The 20,788-nt window shown below is 34.4% G+C and overlaps 2 protein-coding genes across 9 annotated transcripts; both read left to right on the forward strand.

The window, feature by feature from the left end:
• Positions 1-773: 773 nt before the first annotated feature.
• Positions 774-6,184, forward strand: LOC109014820 (MADS-box protein SVP-like). 2 transcript variants are annotated; one of them, XM_018997314.2, is made up of 9 exons: positions 774-1,149; positions 1,272-1,512; positions 4,465-4,543; positions 4,929-4,990; positions 5,070-5,169; positions 5,296-5,337; positions 5,571-5,612; positions 5,697-5,860; positions 5,956-6,184. In XM_018997314.2, exons 2-9 carry the CDS (start codon positions 1,331-1,333, stop codon positions 5,972-5,974), a joined length of 690 nt encoding a protein of 229 aa, XP_018852859.2. In that variant the 5' UTR covers positions 774-1,149; positions 1,272-1,330; the 3' UTR covers positions 5,975-6,184. The 2 variants fall into 2 exon arrangements, with proteins under 2 accessions (XP_018852859.2, XP_018852860.2); XM_018997315.2 differs by having other exon boundaries at positions 877-1,078.
• A 2,148-nt stretch (positions 6,185-8,332) lies between these two features.
• LOC109020579 (probable ubiquitin-like-specific protease 2B) lies at positions 8,333-20,103 on the forward strand. Of its 7 annotated transcripts, XM_019003067.2 has the most exons (17): positions 8,333-8,646; positions 9,746-10,077; positions 10,167-10,257; positions 10,360-10,409; positions 11,152-11,349; positions 11,430-11,490; positions 11,977-12,085; positions 12,602-12,658; positions 13,394-13,525; positions 13,800-14,000; positions 14,092-14,147; positions 14,222-14,315; positions 15,499-15,589; positions 16,441-16,560; positions 17,048-17,473; positions 18,767-18,887; positions 18,975-20,103. In XM_019003067.2, exons 1-17 carry the CDS (start codon positions 8,496-8,498, stop codon positions 19,661-19,663), a joined length of 2,979 nt encoding a protein of 992 aa, XP_018858612.2. In that variant the 5' UTR covers positions 8,333-8,495; the 3' UTR covers positions 19,664-20,103. The 7 variants fall into 7 exon arrangements, with proteins under 7 accessions (XP_018858612.2, XP_018858611.2, XP_018858613.2 ...); XM_019003066.2 differs by having other exon boundaries at positions 8,334-8,646; positions 18,767-20,103; XM_019003068.2 differs by having other exon boundaries at positions 8,334-8,646; positions 9,866-10,077; positions 18,767-20,103.
• Positions 20,104-20,788: the final 685 nt, after the last annotated feature.

Here is a 20,788-nt window from a genome sequence, read left to right on the forward strand (position 1 = left end):
CATATATGTCTTTGCTCTAATTATTTAAATTTGAATAACAGGTCTAATATCTAACCTTACTCGTTATAATTAATACGGTCTAATGTCTTTGCCCTATGGGCTTGTTTGGATTCGCAAGTCATCTCAAGTCATTTCAGCTCATCTCATCTCAACTCATCTTAACTCATCTCATTACTATTCAGTAACTTTAACTCATAAATCTCACTATTATTCACAACTCATCTCATTACTATTTATAATCTATCTCAACTCATCTCAATTCATTTCAAATCATCTCAAGTCATCTTCGAATCCAAACATCTCCTAAGTATTAGATAGACAATTCATATGTCTTTGCTCTCATTAAATTTGATTAACGAGACATTTTGTCACGGTACCCAACTATATTTATCGCCCAATAAAGTACACAGGAAACACTGATCTGATGCATTGCAGTAGGTTGGTAGTAATTATGAGATGGGAGTGATAGGGTACGGAAGGAGGTCCTCCACATATTAAACCTCAATATTTAATTTGCTTTGCTGCACACCCATAAATAAAATAAATAAAATATTAATATATCGTGTGAGTTTATTTATTTTTATTTTAATTGTTTACGTATTTTAATTTTTTTTATTTAATCAGAAGTAATTTTTAATATATTTTTTAATATTTTTTAATTTTTTAAAAATATTAAAAAAATATAAAAATAAAATATAACCCAACCATCATTGCTGACGGTAGCATAGCATGAGTCATAAAATAAATGAAAAAAACAAGTGAAAAAGTCGCCCAGTCCCGTCCCTCCGCCGGTCTCAACAGTACTCGTGGAGAGTATTTCTCTTATTTTTATGAAGAATTGTATTTTTATAACTTGTTTTGGGGCTGCGAAATGTCAATAACTTGATCTAAGATAATAAAAGTTCAGGCCTGTTTGGCTATAAATGGGAAGGTGCCCTTTCCTTTCTTGAACACTATAACTGTTTATCTTTCTCTCTCTACAATCCACCTCTCCTCTCCTATCGTCTCCTCTCTGTAATTGGTGACTTTTGGTAAAGCTCAGACCTAGCAGGGTTTCTGAACTGCAATATCCAACGAGGTAAAAGAACAGAATCCCAACAATTCCAGCTCTTCTCTCATGCTTGTCTGCATGTTCAGGAGATAAAATTGGTGGGCTTTTCTCGATTTTTTTTTTCCTTTCTTGTTTTTTCTTTTTTCTTTTCTGTCCATTTACCTAGATCTGTGACGGCTGCTTTACTAGGGCTTCTGCTAAATTTGGAGAAATTTTGCAGAAACCGCACTTTGAGTGTGACGTGCTACCCAATTTTAGGTGCTTTTTTTTTTCGGAGGGATGGCGAGGGAGAAGATAAAGATCAAGAAGATTGACAACGTGACTGCGAGGCAGGTTACCTTTTCCAAAAGAAGACGAGGGCTTCTAAAGAAAGCTGAAGAGCTTTCTGTTCTGTGTGATGCTGAGGTTGCGCTCATCATCTTCTCAGCTACTGGAAAGCTCTTCGAGTTTTGCAGCTCAAGGTATTGCTTTTCTCTTCTTATCGTTTTGATAAAATGTATGACTTACGATCTTCTACTATATATTCTCAACTCTTTTACTTTGTGTGTTTGTGTCTGAGTGCGTGCGTGCCATGAGAGGAAAAGAGAGAAGAACATCATCGTGGCAAGAAAATCGAGATCTTTGCTCAAATGTCATGTTTTCTTTAATCTAGAAACCTCGTATTCTACGTATATTCAATGCTAGGAACTTTTCATGGATTAGGATCGTTTGGATTGAGCATTCGGATCAGTTTTAGCAGTAAAGTTACTGTTTCACAGTTTCGCCACAGCCCAAGAAAAGTACGATTTATTTTTATAATCAAACCAACTTTGGGTTTTTCAGTTCTCTGCGTTTGGGGGACTTTCACTATTCCAAATCTTCTCCATCCATCGACCATGCCATAAAGTTGTTAGATCTTCACATACTCTCATCGATCGATATTCGATCCCATGTTGAAATGTTTAACACGTGTCCTCAAGCTAGGCATTTCTTTTTTCAATGATCCGAGCTTACCCTTGTTATTTTCCTACCTATACATCATGTTTAGGGTGTTAGAAATTAGAAAATTATGTTCCGAGTAGGAAATCTTGGGCATCCCTAAAGTCCTAAAGAGCTACAGCTAGGAAATCTTGGGCATCCCTAAAGTCATTACCAAGAATACTTATGGAATTCTCGAAATACTTTGTTATTATTTATTATTATTTTTATCTATTTTTTACTATTATTTATTACTTTTTATTATTCTATTATTATTTTTATTATTATTTTATTATTTCATTTCTCAACATTTCTCACTACCAAATGTAGGCGATACGTTCACTAAAAAAAAAAAAAAAATGTAGGCGATACGTGATGATTGGTAACACCTCTAATACCGGATATCTTAATTAATAAACTTTATAAATTCGTCTCTTTGTGGTGAAAGGGAACTAAAGCGTGTATTATAATGATATATTAGAGGTAGTAGGTGTAATTAATTAAAGCGTGTTTGAAAAGTAAAACCAATTGAGAACAAGATTAGCGGTGGAAGAAGAGATACGCTAGGAATATTGCCGGACGAGTGGGCAACAACACGAGGAATATATAATAGTTTAATGAGTAGTAATGCTAGATATAATTATGAATTGTGCAAGCATTGTGTGCTCTTTTAGAAAAAGAATAGTGTTTATTATTAAAAAAATAATTTTTTCATGTAAGTTTTATATTTATTTAATTTTTAAAAAAAGAGTATATGGCGCTTGCACGCTATATGACTGTAAATATCTTTTATCTAGTTTCAATATCGACATATCAAAGTGCCAAATAAGTACTACTAGGACTTTGGAGATTGTAAGTCTAGCTTAGGATTAAATAATGGTTTCCAAACATGCATGGTCATTCTCAGTCGAAAAACCCAAGTTTATGCAGTCCCTTTGGTATCAACTATATTTCTTTTAATCCAATCAATTTATAACATGTTCAAACTGGCTCAACTTACTCTATACATTGATCACGGTGCTAATGTTCAGGACAATATATTGATCTTAATTGGGATAATGTACAGGCCAGAGATCATTTTATTTTCAAGTTCTTTGAGTATATGTGCCTTAAGTTTATAAACAGAAAAAAATAAAGAAAGAAAGAGAGAAAATGAAAGAAAATACAGGAAAAATTGATTTTTGTCCAAGACTGCAAGTTAAGGGTTAGGGCTTGTTTGAAAATATACAACTTTTTAAATTAATTGTTACAACTTTCTCCCAAATTTTTAAACAAAAAATAAAAAATAATTTAATTTTTTTAAATCTTCAAATAAAAATAATATTATAATAATATTTTAACTTTATAATATCTTTTATTTAATTTTATATCTCTCATTTTTTAAAATTTAATAAAATATCTTAACTTAAATTATTTTACTATTAATCACAAATTATTTTATTAATATTCATAAAATTATCACGAGCATCTTAATATAATGATCTCTGTCCATATTAAATATTAAAAGAAACTACGTGTTTTAGAGTTCCTAAAGTTCCAACCATTATCTTCAAATTAAAAAAATTGATTGCATGATTGAAACTTTGTCATCTAATTACAGTCTATCTTTTTTTAAGCATTTTTAGCTGTGATGAGGATGAGGATCAGTCTTTTCACGATGGGATCAGTCTTTTTAGCATTTTTAGCTGTGGTGATGATTAGTCTTTTCACGATGGGATGGGGATCAGAACATTTCAGTTTGGATTTAATTAGCTGTGTACGTACGTGTAAGACACTTGATCATGATCCGATCTAGCTAGGCGCATGAGGGTTTTATTAATTTATTAGTTTATGTTTTTTTATTTCAGTATATAGCCATTCATTTTAAAGTGTGTTTATTCTTTTTAAATATAGGTACTTTTCTAATCTTAAAGTGGTAGTTAATTAGTTGTCATACTCGAAGTAATGTAGTGTAATTTTTTCAGAAAAACATGAATAATATGCTATATTAAACACTTAAATTTAAAAAAGAGAAATGAATTCAATCTCACAAAAGGGCTTTTTTTTTTTTTATAAATTTTAACAAACAAAATATAAAATATAGTACAACTGAAAATAATAACAATTTATTCAGTGGAAACTGAGCAACGAAGGCATTTATGATCAATAAAAACTCCTAGACAACTATTTCACACAAAGCTGCATTTTAGACAAAGCTGAGATCGAAAGTATTGATTGTTGGAAGATATAATAGTTCAAAATTATGGAGTTTGCATGCATGGCATGGCATGGCATTTACAATCCTCGCAGATAGCTGAGGACTAAAATCTTAGATCAGTTATATACTTTCAACGTACCTCATGTACATACAGGAATTTGTCATTCACTTCACCCACTATCCATGTTTATGTTTTTGAAGTTCATTTCCATGAGTGGATCATCTTCTAACCAGATTATCTTTCATCTTTAACTTGAAGTATGAAGGATGTACTTGAAAGGTATAATCTGCACTCTAATGGCCTTAAACAAATGGACCAACCTTGTCTTGAACTGCAGGTAATTTATCTCTTGTCACATCTTTTTTAGTTTATTTGTTTTTGGATTCTTGCGGCTAATAGAGGGAGCATATTTCAGGAGGCTTGATGTCTCAAGGGAAAAAAGTGTCCCGATCGATTGATTATCCATATGTAGCGTATTCCAGGAGTTCTTTTTTAATCAAGTACCGGAAAAACTTTATTTTGCTTAATTTTTTCTTGAATTAATACGAGGATGACTGAATTCTGAAGGATTAATCTTGTCATGATTCTCTACTAAATGTCATGGATAAGACAATGGCATTTTATAGAAATTGTGAATCCAAGCCCCACATAGGATATCTTTCCTTTCTTTTCAAGCTTTACAAGTGATTTTACATGTCATTTGACCGCTTAGTCATTTTCAGCTAGAGAATAACAACTACATCAAATTGAGCAAGGAAATGGCAGATAAGACACACCAACTAAGGTACATTTTTATAGTTGCTAAAGAGTTATCTTTCATTGTCTGACTTTGCTTGTACTAATTTCATTATATTCGCCAACAGGCAGACAAGGGGAGAGGAACTCGAAGGACTAAATTTGGAGGAATTGCAAAAACTAGAAAAAATGCTTGAAGCTGGACTTACCCGTGTTCTTGAGACTAAGGTTTTTGTCGGACTTCTCGTTTCCTTTCTGTATATCACAATTACATGCCGGATTTAGACATGCACACGCATACACATAAGGTGATAGATATATCAAGTAACATGTGGAGTTTCCTATATCTTTCAGGAAGACCGGTTTCTGACTGAGGTTAACACACTTGAAAGAAAGGTTTGTAAAGAGACCTCACTATGTTTTCTTTACTGGAGCGACATGTCTGGATTTAAAAATATGCATTCGAATGGATAAGAACTAGCTTGTTCTCAAAGTGCTTCCAACCTCTAGTAGTCTTGGGTTTCAGTTTAGTTAATTTTTCTGAGATGTAATGTCATTACCATTGCCAACTAAGTGTGAATTTCACCTGTCTTTCTTTGTTTGCATTCTTGCATGGACTGCCAATGCAGGGAGCTCAGTTGATGGAAGAGAACAGTCAGTTAAGAAAGAAGGTGAGAATTTATAATCTTTGTTGTATTTTCTTTCCAGAAAATTGCCTGAACAAATTGGCGGATGATGAGATTTTTGGATTGCAGATGATGATGATGTTGTCTAAGGGAAAAAGAGCCGCGGTTGTGGAGTCAGACACGGTGGTCCAGGAAGAAGGCCTGTCCTCAGAATCCGTCACCAATGTTAGCAGCAGTGGCAGCGGCCCGCCTTCTTTAGAGGATGATAGTTCGGATACATCTCTCAAATTAGGGTATGTATTTAATACACCCAGAAAAAACTTTGTTTCTCCTTTATTTTTTCTTCTAATGATAACATTGTTATAAACTTGTAAATTACTCTGTGCAGGCTTCCGTTCTCTACCTGAAAAAATCAGCAGACTCATGAAATACTTAAGTATGGGTTCTGGTCATTTTAATTAGATATCTTGAAAGTTGTAGTCAAAAAGTACAAGTGACGAGAACTTCTTGTGGATATGTTTTTTTCGCCTTTACCTGCTGTGGCTACTTTGAATTTGGTGCCTTTATGCGTATGCTTGCAAAATTACTATGAAAATTTTGTAACCCGAGTTCCTAGATGCTAGGTGAAATAATGACACTCTCATGGATGGATATGTTGAAGAGTAATGCTACGCACGGTATGGAGTACACAAACGTCGTGCAGTCGTTTTGAAAAAAAATAGAGTTTACTTTTAAAAATTTAATTTATTTTCATGTGAATATCGTATCTATTCAATTTTTTCAAAACGATTGCACGACGCTTGCACACTCACAACTGTAAGTATCATTTTTCTATGTTAAAAGGGAGCCCGTTTTAGAGATGAGAACATGGTGTAAATCGCAGCAAAGCAAGAGACGTCCAAGCCGTTGAAGGATATATAGTAAGAGCAGTGATAAACACACCACTTTGTACAACACTTTTCACAACACATGTTATAAAATAAGGGTATTTTTGTAAAGTGATGTTAGTTTTATAAGGTATTTTATAAAAATATGCCTCATTTTAAAACACATTGTTGTAGAAAGTGTTGTATAAAATGATGTGTATTTATCATTTTTCATGGTGAAAACAAAAGACAAGCAGAGATAAATCAACTTGATTACTACTCATGAATAGGCAAACACCCAACACGAATCCTATAATGCATTAAACCCTAATGTAAATCTTATCTAGAAGAAACACGACTCCTAATGATCATTCCCAGGCCAGGTTGTCTTCCTTACTTTCAACCAGCAAACTTCGTTACAGGATGTCGAGCTAGCTAGCTAGGCGATCTTGAGTTTTGCTAACCAGACTTGTAGAACTTTTTTGTATGAGATTTAAGATTGACTTGCGAGTTATAAATGCTCCCAAGGATCCTTTTATCATAAGAGAACGCACAAAAAGATTACAAAAAAGTAAACTTATAAATTGATGTGGTTTTATATGATGCGTGTATGATTATTTACATAAAAAATAACTTTATAATCTAACGTATTATATCAAACCACGTCAATTTATGAATTTTGTTGTGTATAATTTCTTTGTAGTTAAAGTATTTTTCTTACCATAATATGTTGTGAAAATAATCTAGAGGAACTTCATGATCGAAATTCTCCGTGGCCTACAAGATATAAGCTAATTGAGTACTATATTTTATAAGAAAACGGTTTAGTTGTTGCTAGTTATTTACAGAAATGATTATTTTTTGTCAAAATAAATATGTTATCGTAAGAAATAATCATTTTTATTGTAAATAAATCGTTATAAATGCTATTTTTTTAATAGGTAATACAAAATGATCTGCATGTTGATATGGTAAGTTTGAACAGGAAGGACGGCGTTACTTTGCAATTTTTTAAATATTTTTTTTGTGTTTAAAAAAAACAAAAAATACAATACTAAAAAGTAAACAAACACAAATACTAAAGTAAAAAAACTAATGGATATAAATAATAGATACACTTAGTCTACATTTTCCCTAACAAAATGTCACGCCAACCTACCCCTTCATTAAGATATACCGTATTTGTCTTATATCTACAAAAATGTTATTCTTTATTTACAAATATTTTATTAATTTTAATCATATTAATAAATCTGGTATAGTTTAAATTATTTTTATGTAAATTATTTAAATAGAAAGTAATACATAATTCAAGATGAAAAGATTTAGACCCTGTTTGGATTCAGAGATAAATTGAATAAAATATTGTTAGAATATTATTTTTAATATTATTATTATTTTGATATTTGAAAAAGTTGAATTGTTTATTATATTTTGTGTGAGAATTTAAAATAATTGTAATGATGAGATGAAATAAGTTGAATTGAATTTCGAATCTAAACGAGACCTTAAAATAATAATTTTTTTTAATTATATTATAACTGGCTCAATATTACAAGTGGACAAATCAAATGCATGAAAATCATCTTAAATAGGGTTTTAGAATTTTCTATAAAGAGGATATATTGTACTAATTTGAGAAGATTTTGGCTATTTGTTTCCAATTTTTTATATGCAAATTAATATGCTCTTCTGATTTCTAATTGAGAAATACTAGTTAAAGTATTAATATAAAAATAATTTTATAAAATAATTTGATTTGATTTATAAGAATATAAAATTATTTTTATTATAAAATAAATTTGATAAATAATATAAAAACACGTAATTTTGCTGCAGCACTCCTATCCGTAATTTTGTACCTCCGAACACCCTGACGTTCGCTCACGTGCAAATAAGGGCGAACGCGTTCACCCCGCTTAAAATTTCCTCCGTCTTCAGTCCCTCTCTCTCTCTCTCCTCTCGTCTCCCAGTCTTCCCCGAGTTTCGCAAACCCCAAATACCCGCAAACCGAGTCGCTCCGACTCGCTCGAGTTCCCAGTCCGATTTGGTCGAGTTGGTGATGAAGAGCTCTCCGCGTAGAGCTTTCGACGTGTTCGATTTCAAGGAAGAGGATGAGCTCCCTGAATTGGCATCAGGAAAATACCTTGGAAAATTCAAAAACCCTAATCTCGACAATCATGCCATGTTGAAGTACGAGTTTGTCGATTGTGGTAAAGTTCCCTCAGTTTGATTTTCTTTTTCCCAGCAGTTTCCTCGGAACCTAACGTCGAAGTACCCGCAAAACGGCTTTTTGTGATCGTTCTGTAATTTTTATTTTTGCTATATATGTTGGCGATGAATTTGCGCCATATCAGTAGAGCATGAATGCTATAGCGGGTGAAACAGTGCAAGGGTGTATTTATTAGTTATTTAGTTGTTTGGATCTCTTCAATAGTGAATGTCTTGAATCTCTCATATTACTTTGGTTTTAACCGATAAAAAAAAAGATTCTCGAATCTCTCATCTAGGAATCTGTTTCGATATGATTTTCTCATCAAAATACAAACTAAATATGTTTCCATTGATGGTGATTATCGATTTTACCTAATTGGCCACATGTGGTTTAGCGATATTCTTTGTTTTGGCTGCGACACTTCCTCATTTTCTTCAGGAGATGTAGGAAGTGTGATTTATGGGCAAAATGTGAGTTGATAGTTTCCAGAGGCTCGATCCATGCTATTGATTTTGATTTTACTTTCATAATTTCTGAAAATATTCGCCAAATTTGTCGAGTTCTTCCATTAGCTGGGTAAAAGGATTCGCATGATGGATTCTGATTGGCTGGGCTGGGCTCAACACATACTGAGTTGAATTTCAAGCAGAGGTCTATAGTGTTCTATACATTTCTATTGTTACATGCACTACAGTGCATAACAGGGAAGTCAACAAGAGGCCTAAGGAGGCTCTATTTTGTATTGGTGGTGTGTGCACTTGTTCCTTCATATTTTTGGTCTTGGGGATTCACTTACATCAAACGATAAAATTTATAATGTGAAGGTTTTACTGTTAAGTTGACAGCAGGCTGGACTAGCTATTGTAATATAGCCATTTAAACTCTTTGGTGGCAGTTTATTTTGATTTAGGTCAGACTGTCAATTATTTAATTAGTTTGTTTAAGTTTACAAACTTTCAGTCTCATGCACTAACTATTACATATTACGCATCTGTTTAGGATTTGTTGAACTTCTTTTTTTTTTTTTTTTAATATAAGCTTGCTCCAAACTGAGTTGATTGAACATGATATACATTTCTGCATATCATTGTTTGTAGCTGTGCAGGGAGCCAATGTTGGAAGAAAGGAAGTTGATTGTGTACCCTGTGTAGATGTTGATGCGACTGACTGTGGCCTTACTTGTGACATTGCTGATTCATGTTGCCTTTTGGGTGCAGAGGAAGAGAACTTTGCCCAAAAGGAAGAGTTGTGTGTGTTGGATACTGCCCTGCATTCCAGTTCTGTTAGTCTTGAACAACCTTTTTCTATATTAGATACTAAAAAATTCAGAAATTTAGATTCTGATCTGGAGAGAATAGATTCAAGCCTTGAAGCTTCCCCCCAAGGGAAAGGCCAGATAAATTACGACCTTTTGAAGTCTACATCCAGTGTAATTTGGAACTTATATTTGTACTAATTAATCATGAATGCAAAAAATGAGTATTGAAAGTGATGTTTACATTGTTTAGACTTTTACAGAATGAGCCGGTTGATGTGGTCTCAGAGGCTGATGAGAGCATGAATGGGAATACTGCATCAAGTCCTACTTCTGAAATGGCTGATGATGGCGGTATTTTCGCAGAGGATTCTCAGTACTTAATAATCCATTGTGTGTTTTGCATTTATGTGGATCACCTCCTATTTCTAAGTAGGATTCCTTGTGTAATTTCAGTTTCATTAAACGGCTACGCATCGGATCATTGCTTTGGCAATGTGGAAATGGTAATTATCTTTTCTTTTGATAGATTGAAAAGTATTGTGAATGCTGACGTAGAGATTGAGCAGAGTTTATCTTACCTGCCATGAGGTTTAAATGGGATTCCATTTAGATCTGAAGGACTAACCGTTCAGTATTACTTGGTCATAAAGTGTTCTGTGTGTAAACTCTGAACATGTATAGGGGCATTATTGTTGCTTGGCTATGTCAAATAGTCTTGCAATATCATCCCTGCCCACTTTTCATGGATAATGTAATGCTTTCGAAACCCCTTTACACTTTTGGGAAATTTGCAATATTTTTGTAAGAATTTTAATGACTTATTGAGAGAATAAAAGTTCCCACTATTAATTCCATGCTGCCAACCAACTAATGCTAATCGCTTTATAATCACTGGATTCGTTGGTTACTTGGTTCAGTGGGGGCCTCATATGCATGGTTTATACTTGGCAGCTAGTTTGGGCTCATGTTGGCTAACGGTATAATGCTTGGATTCAATTTGGAAATGAAATAGATGCATCTCAGAGTGGATTGGTGATCTTAATGTTGGTTTACCGTGTATGTATATATATTTTATAGAAGGTTTGCAAATAGTATCATTACCTTCTCTACCGGTACCTATATAACTTACTAGACAATTCTTAGCACAATTTTTTGCTAACTTGTGGTACGTTTTGCTCTATTATCTCTATTCTAGTTCTGAGAAGTCCTTTTGAACCGTGACTTATCCTCTTATGCAATTCACAGGATGACATAAATATGGAGGTCGTGCTTTGTCTTGATTATGTTATATATCGAGATATCTATTGTACGGCTGCCCTGTTAACTTTTTCACACAATTGCATCAAAATCAGTGGTTCAAATCCACATGGAAGTGAAGATATCTTTGATTTTGAATGGGGAATCGATGATCTTGTTGATATTCGGTGCCAGTGGATGGAAAGAGTAAGTTTTGACATTCCTAGCAGGCATCTTTGCTAATTAATATTCATTTATGTATGCTTTCTCATGTTGTCTTCATTCAGGTTGAAACTGTCTTTATAGAGATACGCAGAATAGTAGAGGATGCAGATCAGCGCATTTCAGGTCAGTGTACTTAAATAAATTACATAAATTGATGCTCATTCTTGTTCATATTTGGATTCATTTAGTTTGATTAGCACTTCAAATGTTTTGCTAGTTTAAAGAAACTAATGTCAAATAGCCCTGTCATGGTAGGTTATGTGTCACTGAAAAAAATGAATATGTAATAGTATGGTTGTAAGTGATTACTTTTGGCCCTATGGGTATTTGATATCAATGAGGCTTGAATTGTTATTGGGATTTCTATGTATATAAATATGCACATACATATTTTGCTAACAATACCTTATTATGAAGCATGATCTTTGCTTCATTTTGGTTTGTAAAACTGTTTGAACTCCAATGTCTAGAATAGGATGGGGTTTACTTTTCTTTTTCTTAACTTTAGTGGTATAGCTTTATGCCTTCATGTTTGTTAGGACTTGGAGAGTGTTAAGCTGATAGTATTTTTATGTTTTGCTGATAATCTCCATATACCTCAATTTCTAGGCATTGAGGAGTTGAAGATGGCAGTTGTTGACCCTAATTGGTCCCACAAACAGCAAGTGATCACCTCTTTGAATATGAAATACTCGGCTGTGTGGGATGTCATGGTTGAGTAAGTTTTTAAGTTTTCCTTAATTAATTAATATATTTTATTTTTGCTTATATTTTTCATAGTTAAATAATGTTTCTTGTTTTGAGTGAAAATCAATTAGTCATATAAGATGTAGGCTTGATAGAGCTGTCATGCTATATTGGACTTTGCTAACTTATCATTTAAAAAGAACAAAAAAAGTTGAGGGATGCTATTCTTTTTTTATCATTGAGTGTCTTGCATCCCGCAATGACATTTCTGATGAGTTTTTTAATCAAGAACGATATCCTTCTCCTATTCTTTTGGGTTTCCAGTGCAGTCATTAGATGTTCATGCTAATGACATGATGCCTTGTTAGTGTTCTGGAAATTCTGACTTCTTCATTGTTTTGTGACAATGAATTACCTGGAGATATTTTTAAAGGATGACTTTTTATTAACTTGCTGCAGTTTCTTCTGTTGCAAAAGTGCGATATTTAAATCTCATTATTAGGTCACTTGCTCTAATATTTTGGGATACAACTTTTTCTTCGTGTAGTACGGATCTGGGAATAGCTGGTGATGATTTACGTGTACAGAGTCACTATTTTCCCAAGTGAGTGAAAGGTTTCTACTCATTTAAATGGAACTGTGAATATGTAAACTTTGATGCATTTGGCTGGTTGTATTACAATGTTCTTTGATTGTCCTGCAATTTTGTCAGCTTTCATCTGTCTCTTAGGAGTGCCTATTTTCTCTTTATATCCCTTCACATTTACTTGTGCCCTTTTGAATCGTGGAATATGCTGAGCTTATTGCATTTTTTGGAATATCGTGCCTTGCATTTTTTGGAATATCGTGCCTAATATTTTATTGATTTGAAATAGAGAGGGATTTTTTTTTTTCTCTGGTTTATTTAGAAGCATGCAGTTTTGTATCTTCTATAACTGTCAAACTGTGCAGGAAACACACATATATCGCTTTCTGATTGCTTAAATTGTCAATAAATGAGAAAATACAGATACTGAACACAAGGAGAACCCCTTATAACTGTCAGATGGATCTATTATACATCTCCTGTAAAAGGTATAGCATAGAGAAAAGGCTTGTACGGTCTCAAGTTACCCTTTGTAGAAGTTCTAGAATTTCCTTTATACAGATAATGGCGTCAATTTGTATGCATCTGTACAATAACTTTCATTCCTCCACTATTTGTGGAGAAATGGTGTTTTTTGTTTAAGTATTCCATGTTGTCTCACTGGGTAGCTCTTTTCCACCTATGCTATATAGCAATGATATGCTCTGGTGCCATTGTGGTTTAGTACTGAATAACTGACACTTCTATATGCAGTTTTGACGAGTCTTTTGAAGAGGTTGTATATCCAAAAGGGGACTCCGATGCTGTTTCCATCAGTAAGAGAGATGTTGATCTATTACAGCCAGAGACATTTATAAATGATACAATCATTGACTTTTACATCAAGTAAGTCAGATTCATACACTGTCGTTTAATTTTGACTATTGACCTACCATTTTCTTCTTTGGATCTAGCAAAACTTACTTTATAATTGGGCGCATCTTTTACTTTTCCCATTTGTCAATTCTTTATTCTCTTCAAGGCCGATGCAGTTGGCAGTTATGATTAAACTTCATTGGCTAGCATTGCTAAGTTACTTATGGATCTTTGCTCATCATGTTTTGGAACGTTTGAATCTGTTGAAAGGCATTGACTATTTAAGATTTTAATTGGTTGGCAGGTATTTGAAGAATCAGATTCAACCTGAGGATAAGCACCGTTTCCACTTTTTTAATAGTTTTTTCTTCCGGAAGTTGGCTGACATGGACAAAGATCCAACCAGTGCATCTGATGGCAGGGCTGCTTTTCTACGTGTTCGTAAATGGACGAGGAAAGTTAATATTTTTGAGAAAGATTACATCTTCATTCCTATAAACTTTAAGTAAGGAATCTGAACAATTATTTTGTTTATCACAGTAGGATTCTATGAAATTTGAGCACTGATATGATCTATATCTGCATTCTGATGCCAGTCTACATTGGAGCTTAATAGTCATATGTCATCCTGGCGAAGTGGCTAGATTAAAGGGTACGTTTTTTGGAATGGGTTTGGGTTGCCTCTTTTTATTAATCTTCTTACCATTTATTGTCGTCATCTTTCAGATGATAACTTGGAAAAGTCACCTAAAGTACCGTGTATATTGCATATGGATTCTATCAAAGGAAGTCATACGGGTATAAAAAATCTTGTTCAAAGGTATCCCTTGAACTTTTTTAAGCATACATGTTTTTTCTGACAGATTGGCGTGTTATTTTGGAGTATATGCCGCATTGTTTGGAAACAGTAGCTCTTTTCATGTCTTTCCACATCGCTCTAGATTTATCACTTTGCATGCAGATATGGATAAGGCTCCTATGAGATTAGCAGAAGTTGGCTCCACACCTCTTCCCCCAGTGGGTCAGGGAGAGAGAGAGAGACTGAGAGAGTATAGTTGCTTCAATGTTTTCTGCAAATCTTACTTTTATTTAATATATTTTCATGTTATCCATCAGATGGTCAAAAGTGCAATTGTGATTGCATGTGACATCACTCTTTGAAACCAACAAGTGTTTGTGTATTTGAGTTGTCGTAAAAGAAGAGCACACATTTAGCAAATAAAGGGTTTCTTTTAGAGTAAATGGATTGGATGCACGTTGTGTTGAACCTTCTGCTCAATCACTAATGTTTTTAACAACAAACTGTGGGACTGATTGGTAGTGGGATATGGGTAATTTATTGGTGAAAAACATTGCTTGGCTCACTTGACTGGGACCAATTTTGTGATCAGAAAATCATTTAAGGAATTTTGTTTCTTTGTTAATCAAATAAATCTTTGCATTGGCAAATTACATCCATTTATGGTCGTAACTTGTAAATTCAACTTCTTCTTCTTCTTTATAATGGTGGTGTAGAGTAGAGAGGAGCTTGTGAGAAGTATTATGTTTCTCATATCAAGACCTGCTAATTTCCACCTGTGTTCCTCCACTGCCTCCTAAGTTTGGTGTTTTTCTTTTGCTGCTTAGAAAATTTTTATTGGATGACCAATGAGCAGACTGAATTTGATTTAATATGAGAAAAACACCCAGAGATTCAGAGTCATATTTGGGATGGGGACAGCAAGCTGAGTTGGACTTATTCTAGATGATTGGAGTACTTTTGCTGGCATTTAATTTACTTGGGTTTTTGAATGTAACAACTACATTGCTTAACTTGTGATTTTCATCAATCATTTTATCTCCTTTTTTCTCACTCTTTTGTTCCCTTGCTGGACGTATGACTCTAATATTTCTAATTTATACATGTTTATCTTTTGTGTCATTTTAAACTTGTTTTGTTGTACCTTTTTGGAAATGACATCTTGCAAATTGTTGGCACACTTATTGTAACCTTGAAATGACAGTTATTTGTGGGAGGAGTGGAATGAAAGGCAAAAAGAGACACAGGAAGATATCTCATCCAAATTCCTCAACTTGCGGTTTGTCTCACTAGAGGTATTGCCTTTACAAGCAATCATTTTTTCTCCATAATTTCATAGCAGTCAGATTTGTTGAATTTTAAAAGTATTCGGGTTATACATCAAGTGGATCAAATTCCAAAAACTTAGATTTTTTTCCTTGGTCAGACTATAAAACCGAGAATAGACAAGAAATCTAGATCTCCTCAGCTGTCTAATGCTCTGATGCTCATATGAAGATGATAAATATTTCTGTTAGAGTACTTGTAAAATAAATAGAGAGCAATGCTACACTTCATCCTAGATTTTGTCATCCTCAGTCACACGTACCATGTCACACATTTTAGGTGATTTCATATGCCATCCAATTAGATGAAAAGCCACTTAAAATGTGTCATATTGGCATTTGTGACTAGGGATGACAAAATCTAGTATGAAGAAACGGCATTTCTCATAAAAGTATATATTTTTGCTTTAAGTGCACTTCTTTTCCTCAACGAGATATTGCAAGAGTTGGGAGGTTTAGTTTCTTGAAGCTTGTTAGATTGAAAAAGTTTTAGTTTCTATTATTATTTTTTATTAGAATATCCATCCTCATCTGCAATTCTACTCTATTTGTTTAGTTACTGAAGATGACTATCTGTTTGGTTACATGAGAGAACTCTCTCTATTTGGGTGATGGTTACAAGCTGAAACAAAATGAAGCAGATGCATTGTTATATACTTGATATGTTTTGTTATTTTACTTTCCTCCCATATAGTTTGTTTTAACTTGTTCTTGCTAGCATTTTCTATTATTCATTATTATCTCTTTGTCTTCCTCCCTGTGGTGGGTGTGTAAAGTCTTGTTCTTCTGACATTTTTCCATTCCATTCCATTGCGTGTCAGCTGCCGCAGCAGGAGAATTCATTTGACTGCGGTCTGTTTCTGCTCCACTATCTGGAGCTCTTTTTGACTGAAGTTCCTGTTAATTTCAGTCCATTCAAAATAATCAAGTCCTCCAAGTTTGTAAGTCTGCTTAACATAGTCTCGTGAACATCTTAACTTTCTTCCCCTGTTTCAGTTCATTCTAAACAATCAAGTGCTCCAAGTTTTTCATAGGCATTATTAATGACAACCTCAAACATATAAAGGTTCTTCGATCCTAACTCCCAATGCACAGCTTTTTTTTAATATATATATATATATATTATAGTTAATAAGAAATTTTATTACCATGAATAGGCAAAGCCCAAGTACAGAGGACGTATATAAAGGAAATACCTACTTCACACTAAAAACGAAAAGAGGCTAAGCTTTTTTTTAATATTGTTGGAAGAAAAGGAGAAATTTGGACATGTTTAAATTGACTGTTCTGTTCTTTGTAACCCAAGCACCATGAATCCACATTCCTGAACATCTTTAATTTGAGATTTTATACTCAAACCCAGCGATTATGCTCTTTCAGTTTTTTATTCTTTAGATGCTAACATTGCAAACTTATTTATTCTCTCAGCTTAATGCAAATTGGTTTTCTCCTGCTGAGGCTTCCCTCAAGCGTACTCTCATACAGAGGTTAATCTATGATATCCTTAAAAGTCGTTCTCCAGAAGTCTCTTCAGCTGCTTGCAGTGATGAAGATGAGCCGTCTGAATTTCCAGTGAAAAATAAGAATGAAACTTGTGTGGAGTTTCTTTCCAAGAGATGCAATCCTTCAATTGTTTACCATGGCAATAAATCAAGTTGCCAAGCTGGACCTGGTATCGAAATGACTCTATTATCAGCATCTTCAATGAATTCCCAGTGTGCTAACAACTCAGGCTTGGCACTTACAGAGTTTCTTGAGTCAGGGGCCACTGCAGGATCGTTACTTGGACAATATCCATCTTGTGACCATCCATCATCTTATTATCATCTCAATGGTGCTATATCAACATCAGAGGTACTTTGGGAATCATTTCTCTCGCTGTATGTTGCTTTATCATGTTTGTGTATGTGCATGTCTAGTGTGTTGAGTTTGGAAACTGCTGTGTCTGCTGAAAACATGAACACTGATTTGGGCAATGCTTTGGGAATCAGTTCTCTCTCTTTGTGCCAGTTTTTGGGTCGGATGGACCCATGTAATGAAGCTAATAAATACGCATGTCTCACCTTGTTTGTTTGATTAAGGCCTCGTTTGTTTTCACAACTCATCTCAACTCATCTCATCTAATCATTATAACTTTCTCAAATTTTTACGTAAAATAAAATAAACAATTTAACTTTTTCAAATCCCAAAACAAAAATAATATTAAAAAAATATGTTCTAACAATATTTTATTCAACTTTTAACTTTAATCTCAACTCACCTCATCCCATCTCATCTCATAACAAACAAGACCTTAATAGAAACAACTTTTTGAAGGGATATCATTTATTACTTTCATGTGGAAATAAAAATACATTCATCTTATATTTGGTGTCTTTTCCATTGTACTTCAAAATAGGTACAAAAGAAAAGCCGGTGTACTTGGGCTATGCCTTTATTATCAATAAAAATGTACTCTTATAAAAAAAAAAGGTACAAAAGAAAGGTCCTATAATTACGCTTTCACATTTTGTAAAGTGAATAATTGAACATTTAACCTTTAGGGGTTGGCTCAAGTGGTAAGAGCCTTGGTCTAGGTGATATGCTTCCTCCAAGTCTAAGGTTTGAAGTTTGGGTGCAAACAATTGCTAGGGGCCATTAGACTAGAAGATTCACTCTTGAGTTACCTAATGTGTACTTGGGATAAACTCTTTACCAAGGGCCTGGGCACCACCGGAATTAGTCGGGAATTTGTTCTGGACACCCGGTGCCAATAAAAAAAATGAACATATATTCATGGAATGTCCTGGAATAGAGGAAGGTCAGAAACTAAAAAGGGTGCAAGTAGCTTTTCAGTCATCAACTGGAAACTAGTTATCGAAATTTTTTTTATAGTACCTATAAGAAAATTCATCAACTGGGAGAACTGTTTGTGAGGAACTTATCAAAAAAGTTTGGGAGGAAAACTTTTCATTTGTAATTATTATTTAAAATGCAGCTTAGTGGTCACAATTTGAGTTAGTTAAATAACGTCAACTCACTTTTCTCTCCCTGACCTCCACCCAAGATGTAACTCCATATTGTAAGAAGCAATGGATTCTAAATTCTAATGAAACCAACTGCAATAGCTGCACTTCTTATGCCTTTTGTCTTTCTGTCTCATGATAGGATGGTGTAGAAAACAGTGACCCTTTCGTGTTTTTGCCTTCTGATGAAGCTGGTTTACGGCAAATGGCTGGCATCACACCTCCAGCACGTAGCAATCCATATTCACCTAGAGCTTGTAGAGGTGAAGCTTCTTATAATTTAGGGATCTCTGTGCAAGAAGAGCACGGCAATCTTGACTCATCCCCAGAAACATCATATTGCGCTGCAGATGATTTGGACATGGATATCATTGGAACTTTCCCAGTCGGAGGAAATGTGGGTACAAGTCATAAAGAAGAAACAGATGAACGAAGATCGCCATCAGCAGAAAGCTCAGAGTGTTTGACAGGAAGCCTTGCTTCTGCTGCTACCAAGTTGCTCGGCATTTCTGTTATTGAAGGTTCGCAAGATCCTGATAAGATGCATAATAGTTATGGAGATGGTGATCAGCTGCCCACCCAGTTGCTGGAAGTGGATGTCATTGATGATTCGGACATGGATATTACTGGAAATTCCTCTGTTGGAGAAAATGTGGGTACAAGTCAGAAAGAAGAAACAGACAAACAAAGATCTCCATCAGCAGAAAATATGGAGTGTTTTACAGGAAGCCTTGCTTCTGCTGCTAGCAAGTTGCTGGACGTTTCTGTTGTTGAAGGTTCCAAAGATCCTGATAAAATGCTTAAAATTTATGGAGATGGTGATCAGCTGCCCACCCATCAAGAAATTTCCGTCTCATTGCATCAAGATCCTGATATTATAGATAACACAGAGGTTGCTTGTGATAATGTGCTGGTGACTGGTGATGATCAGGTTGCAGAGTCATATGGGCAACGAGCTGCGAAAAGGCTGCGGCTTGAACCACCTCATGTTGCAGGTGATACCATGCTGATGACTGATGATAATCAGGTTGCAGAGTAATATAGGGGCAATTTAGCTGCATATTTGGTGCGGTTTACACAACCCTTTCAAGGGAATGAAATCTTACACTCTTGGGAAGCCAGCACGAAAACCCTACCCTGTAAGTATGACTCAAGATTAATTTGTCGTTTCTTTTACTCTTCTCTCTTGCTCCAGGAATTAATTTGACATATTGTGAATAGTGTTGTGGCTCTATAATGACTGTTGCTGGCGTATGGAAGAATTGATAGAAAATTGCTCAGATATGGTTTTCTCAAATTCACAAATAATTTTACCCGCCTCTCAAAGATGAGATGATATATTGTTGTTTGCTTTGGATAATTTTGTTAAAGCTTGTTTGAATTCCCTAACTCCAAGTTCGAACCCAAGTTAGTATGATGCCAAGCCAGATATGATGTATGTCGTCAAGCTATGACAATTTGTAAGTTTTCTTTCCGTAATTATCTTTTGTAAGCTTTCCTTATTTGATATTGAGAGATGAGGGAGTTTGGTGTGTGGGTGAAATGGAGAGACAAGACCAGAAACAACCACGTCCACGTAGGACTAGGTATATGGCTACTGGAGAGATTGCGGTATCATTAGAATGCATTGAAAACTTACATTTGGGTTTCGTTGAACGTGAACTTACAATCCAAACCATGTGCTGATTGGATAGAAGACTTGGTTTTGAACGTAGGCTTGTTTTCAATTTAATGGGCACTCATGATCTGACGGGAGCCAAGCGATTGCGCGTTTATAGCTTTTATACGTATGAAGATATAATGAACTTTGAACTTTGAAGTTTCAAGCGTTGTTCTTCGGTAACGTTTTTTTTTATTATTATTTTAAATTATGTTATTTCCCTGTGGCGCATTTGAAGCAATTAAGAAAAAAAAGTTGCTCAATGAAGGAATTAGATTTTGCTTCATCGTGCATGAATTTGGATTTTTTTTTTTTTTTTTTTTTGTGAAAAAGGATTATATACCAATTTTATTTTTTGAACTCTCGCTTTTGGCGAGGAGTACCGTTTACAAACAAAACCAAAAGTCCCAAAACCAAACTCGTGAAAACAAAAAAGTAGATTGTTTATTGCGTAAAACTATGCAAACCTGATTTCTTTTATGTAAATTATCCCTGCCAAGCTTC

The sequence above is a fragment of the Juglans regia genome, chromosome 8 (assembly GCF_001411555.2).
Source record: "Juglans regia cultivar Chandler chromosome 8, Walnut 2.0, whole genome shotgun sequence".
NCBI lineage: Eukaryota > Viridiplantae > Streptophyta > Magnoliopsida > Fagales > Juglandaceae > Juglans > Juglans regia.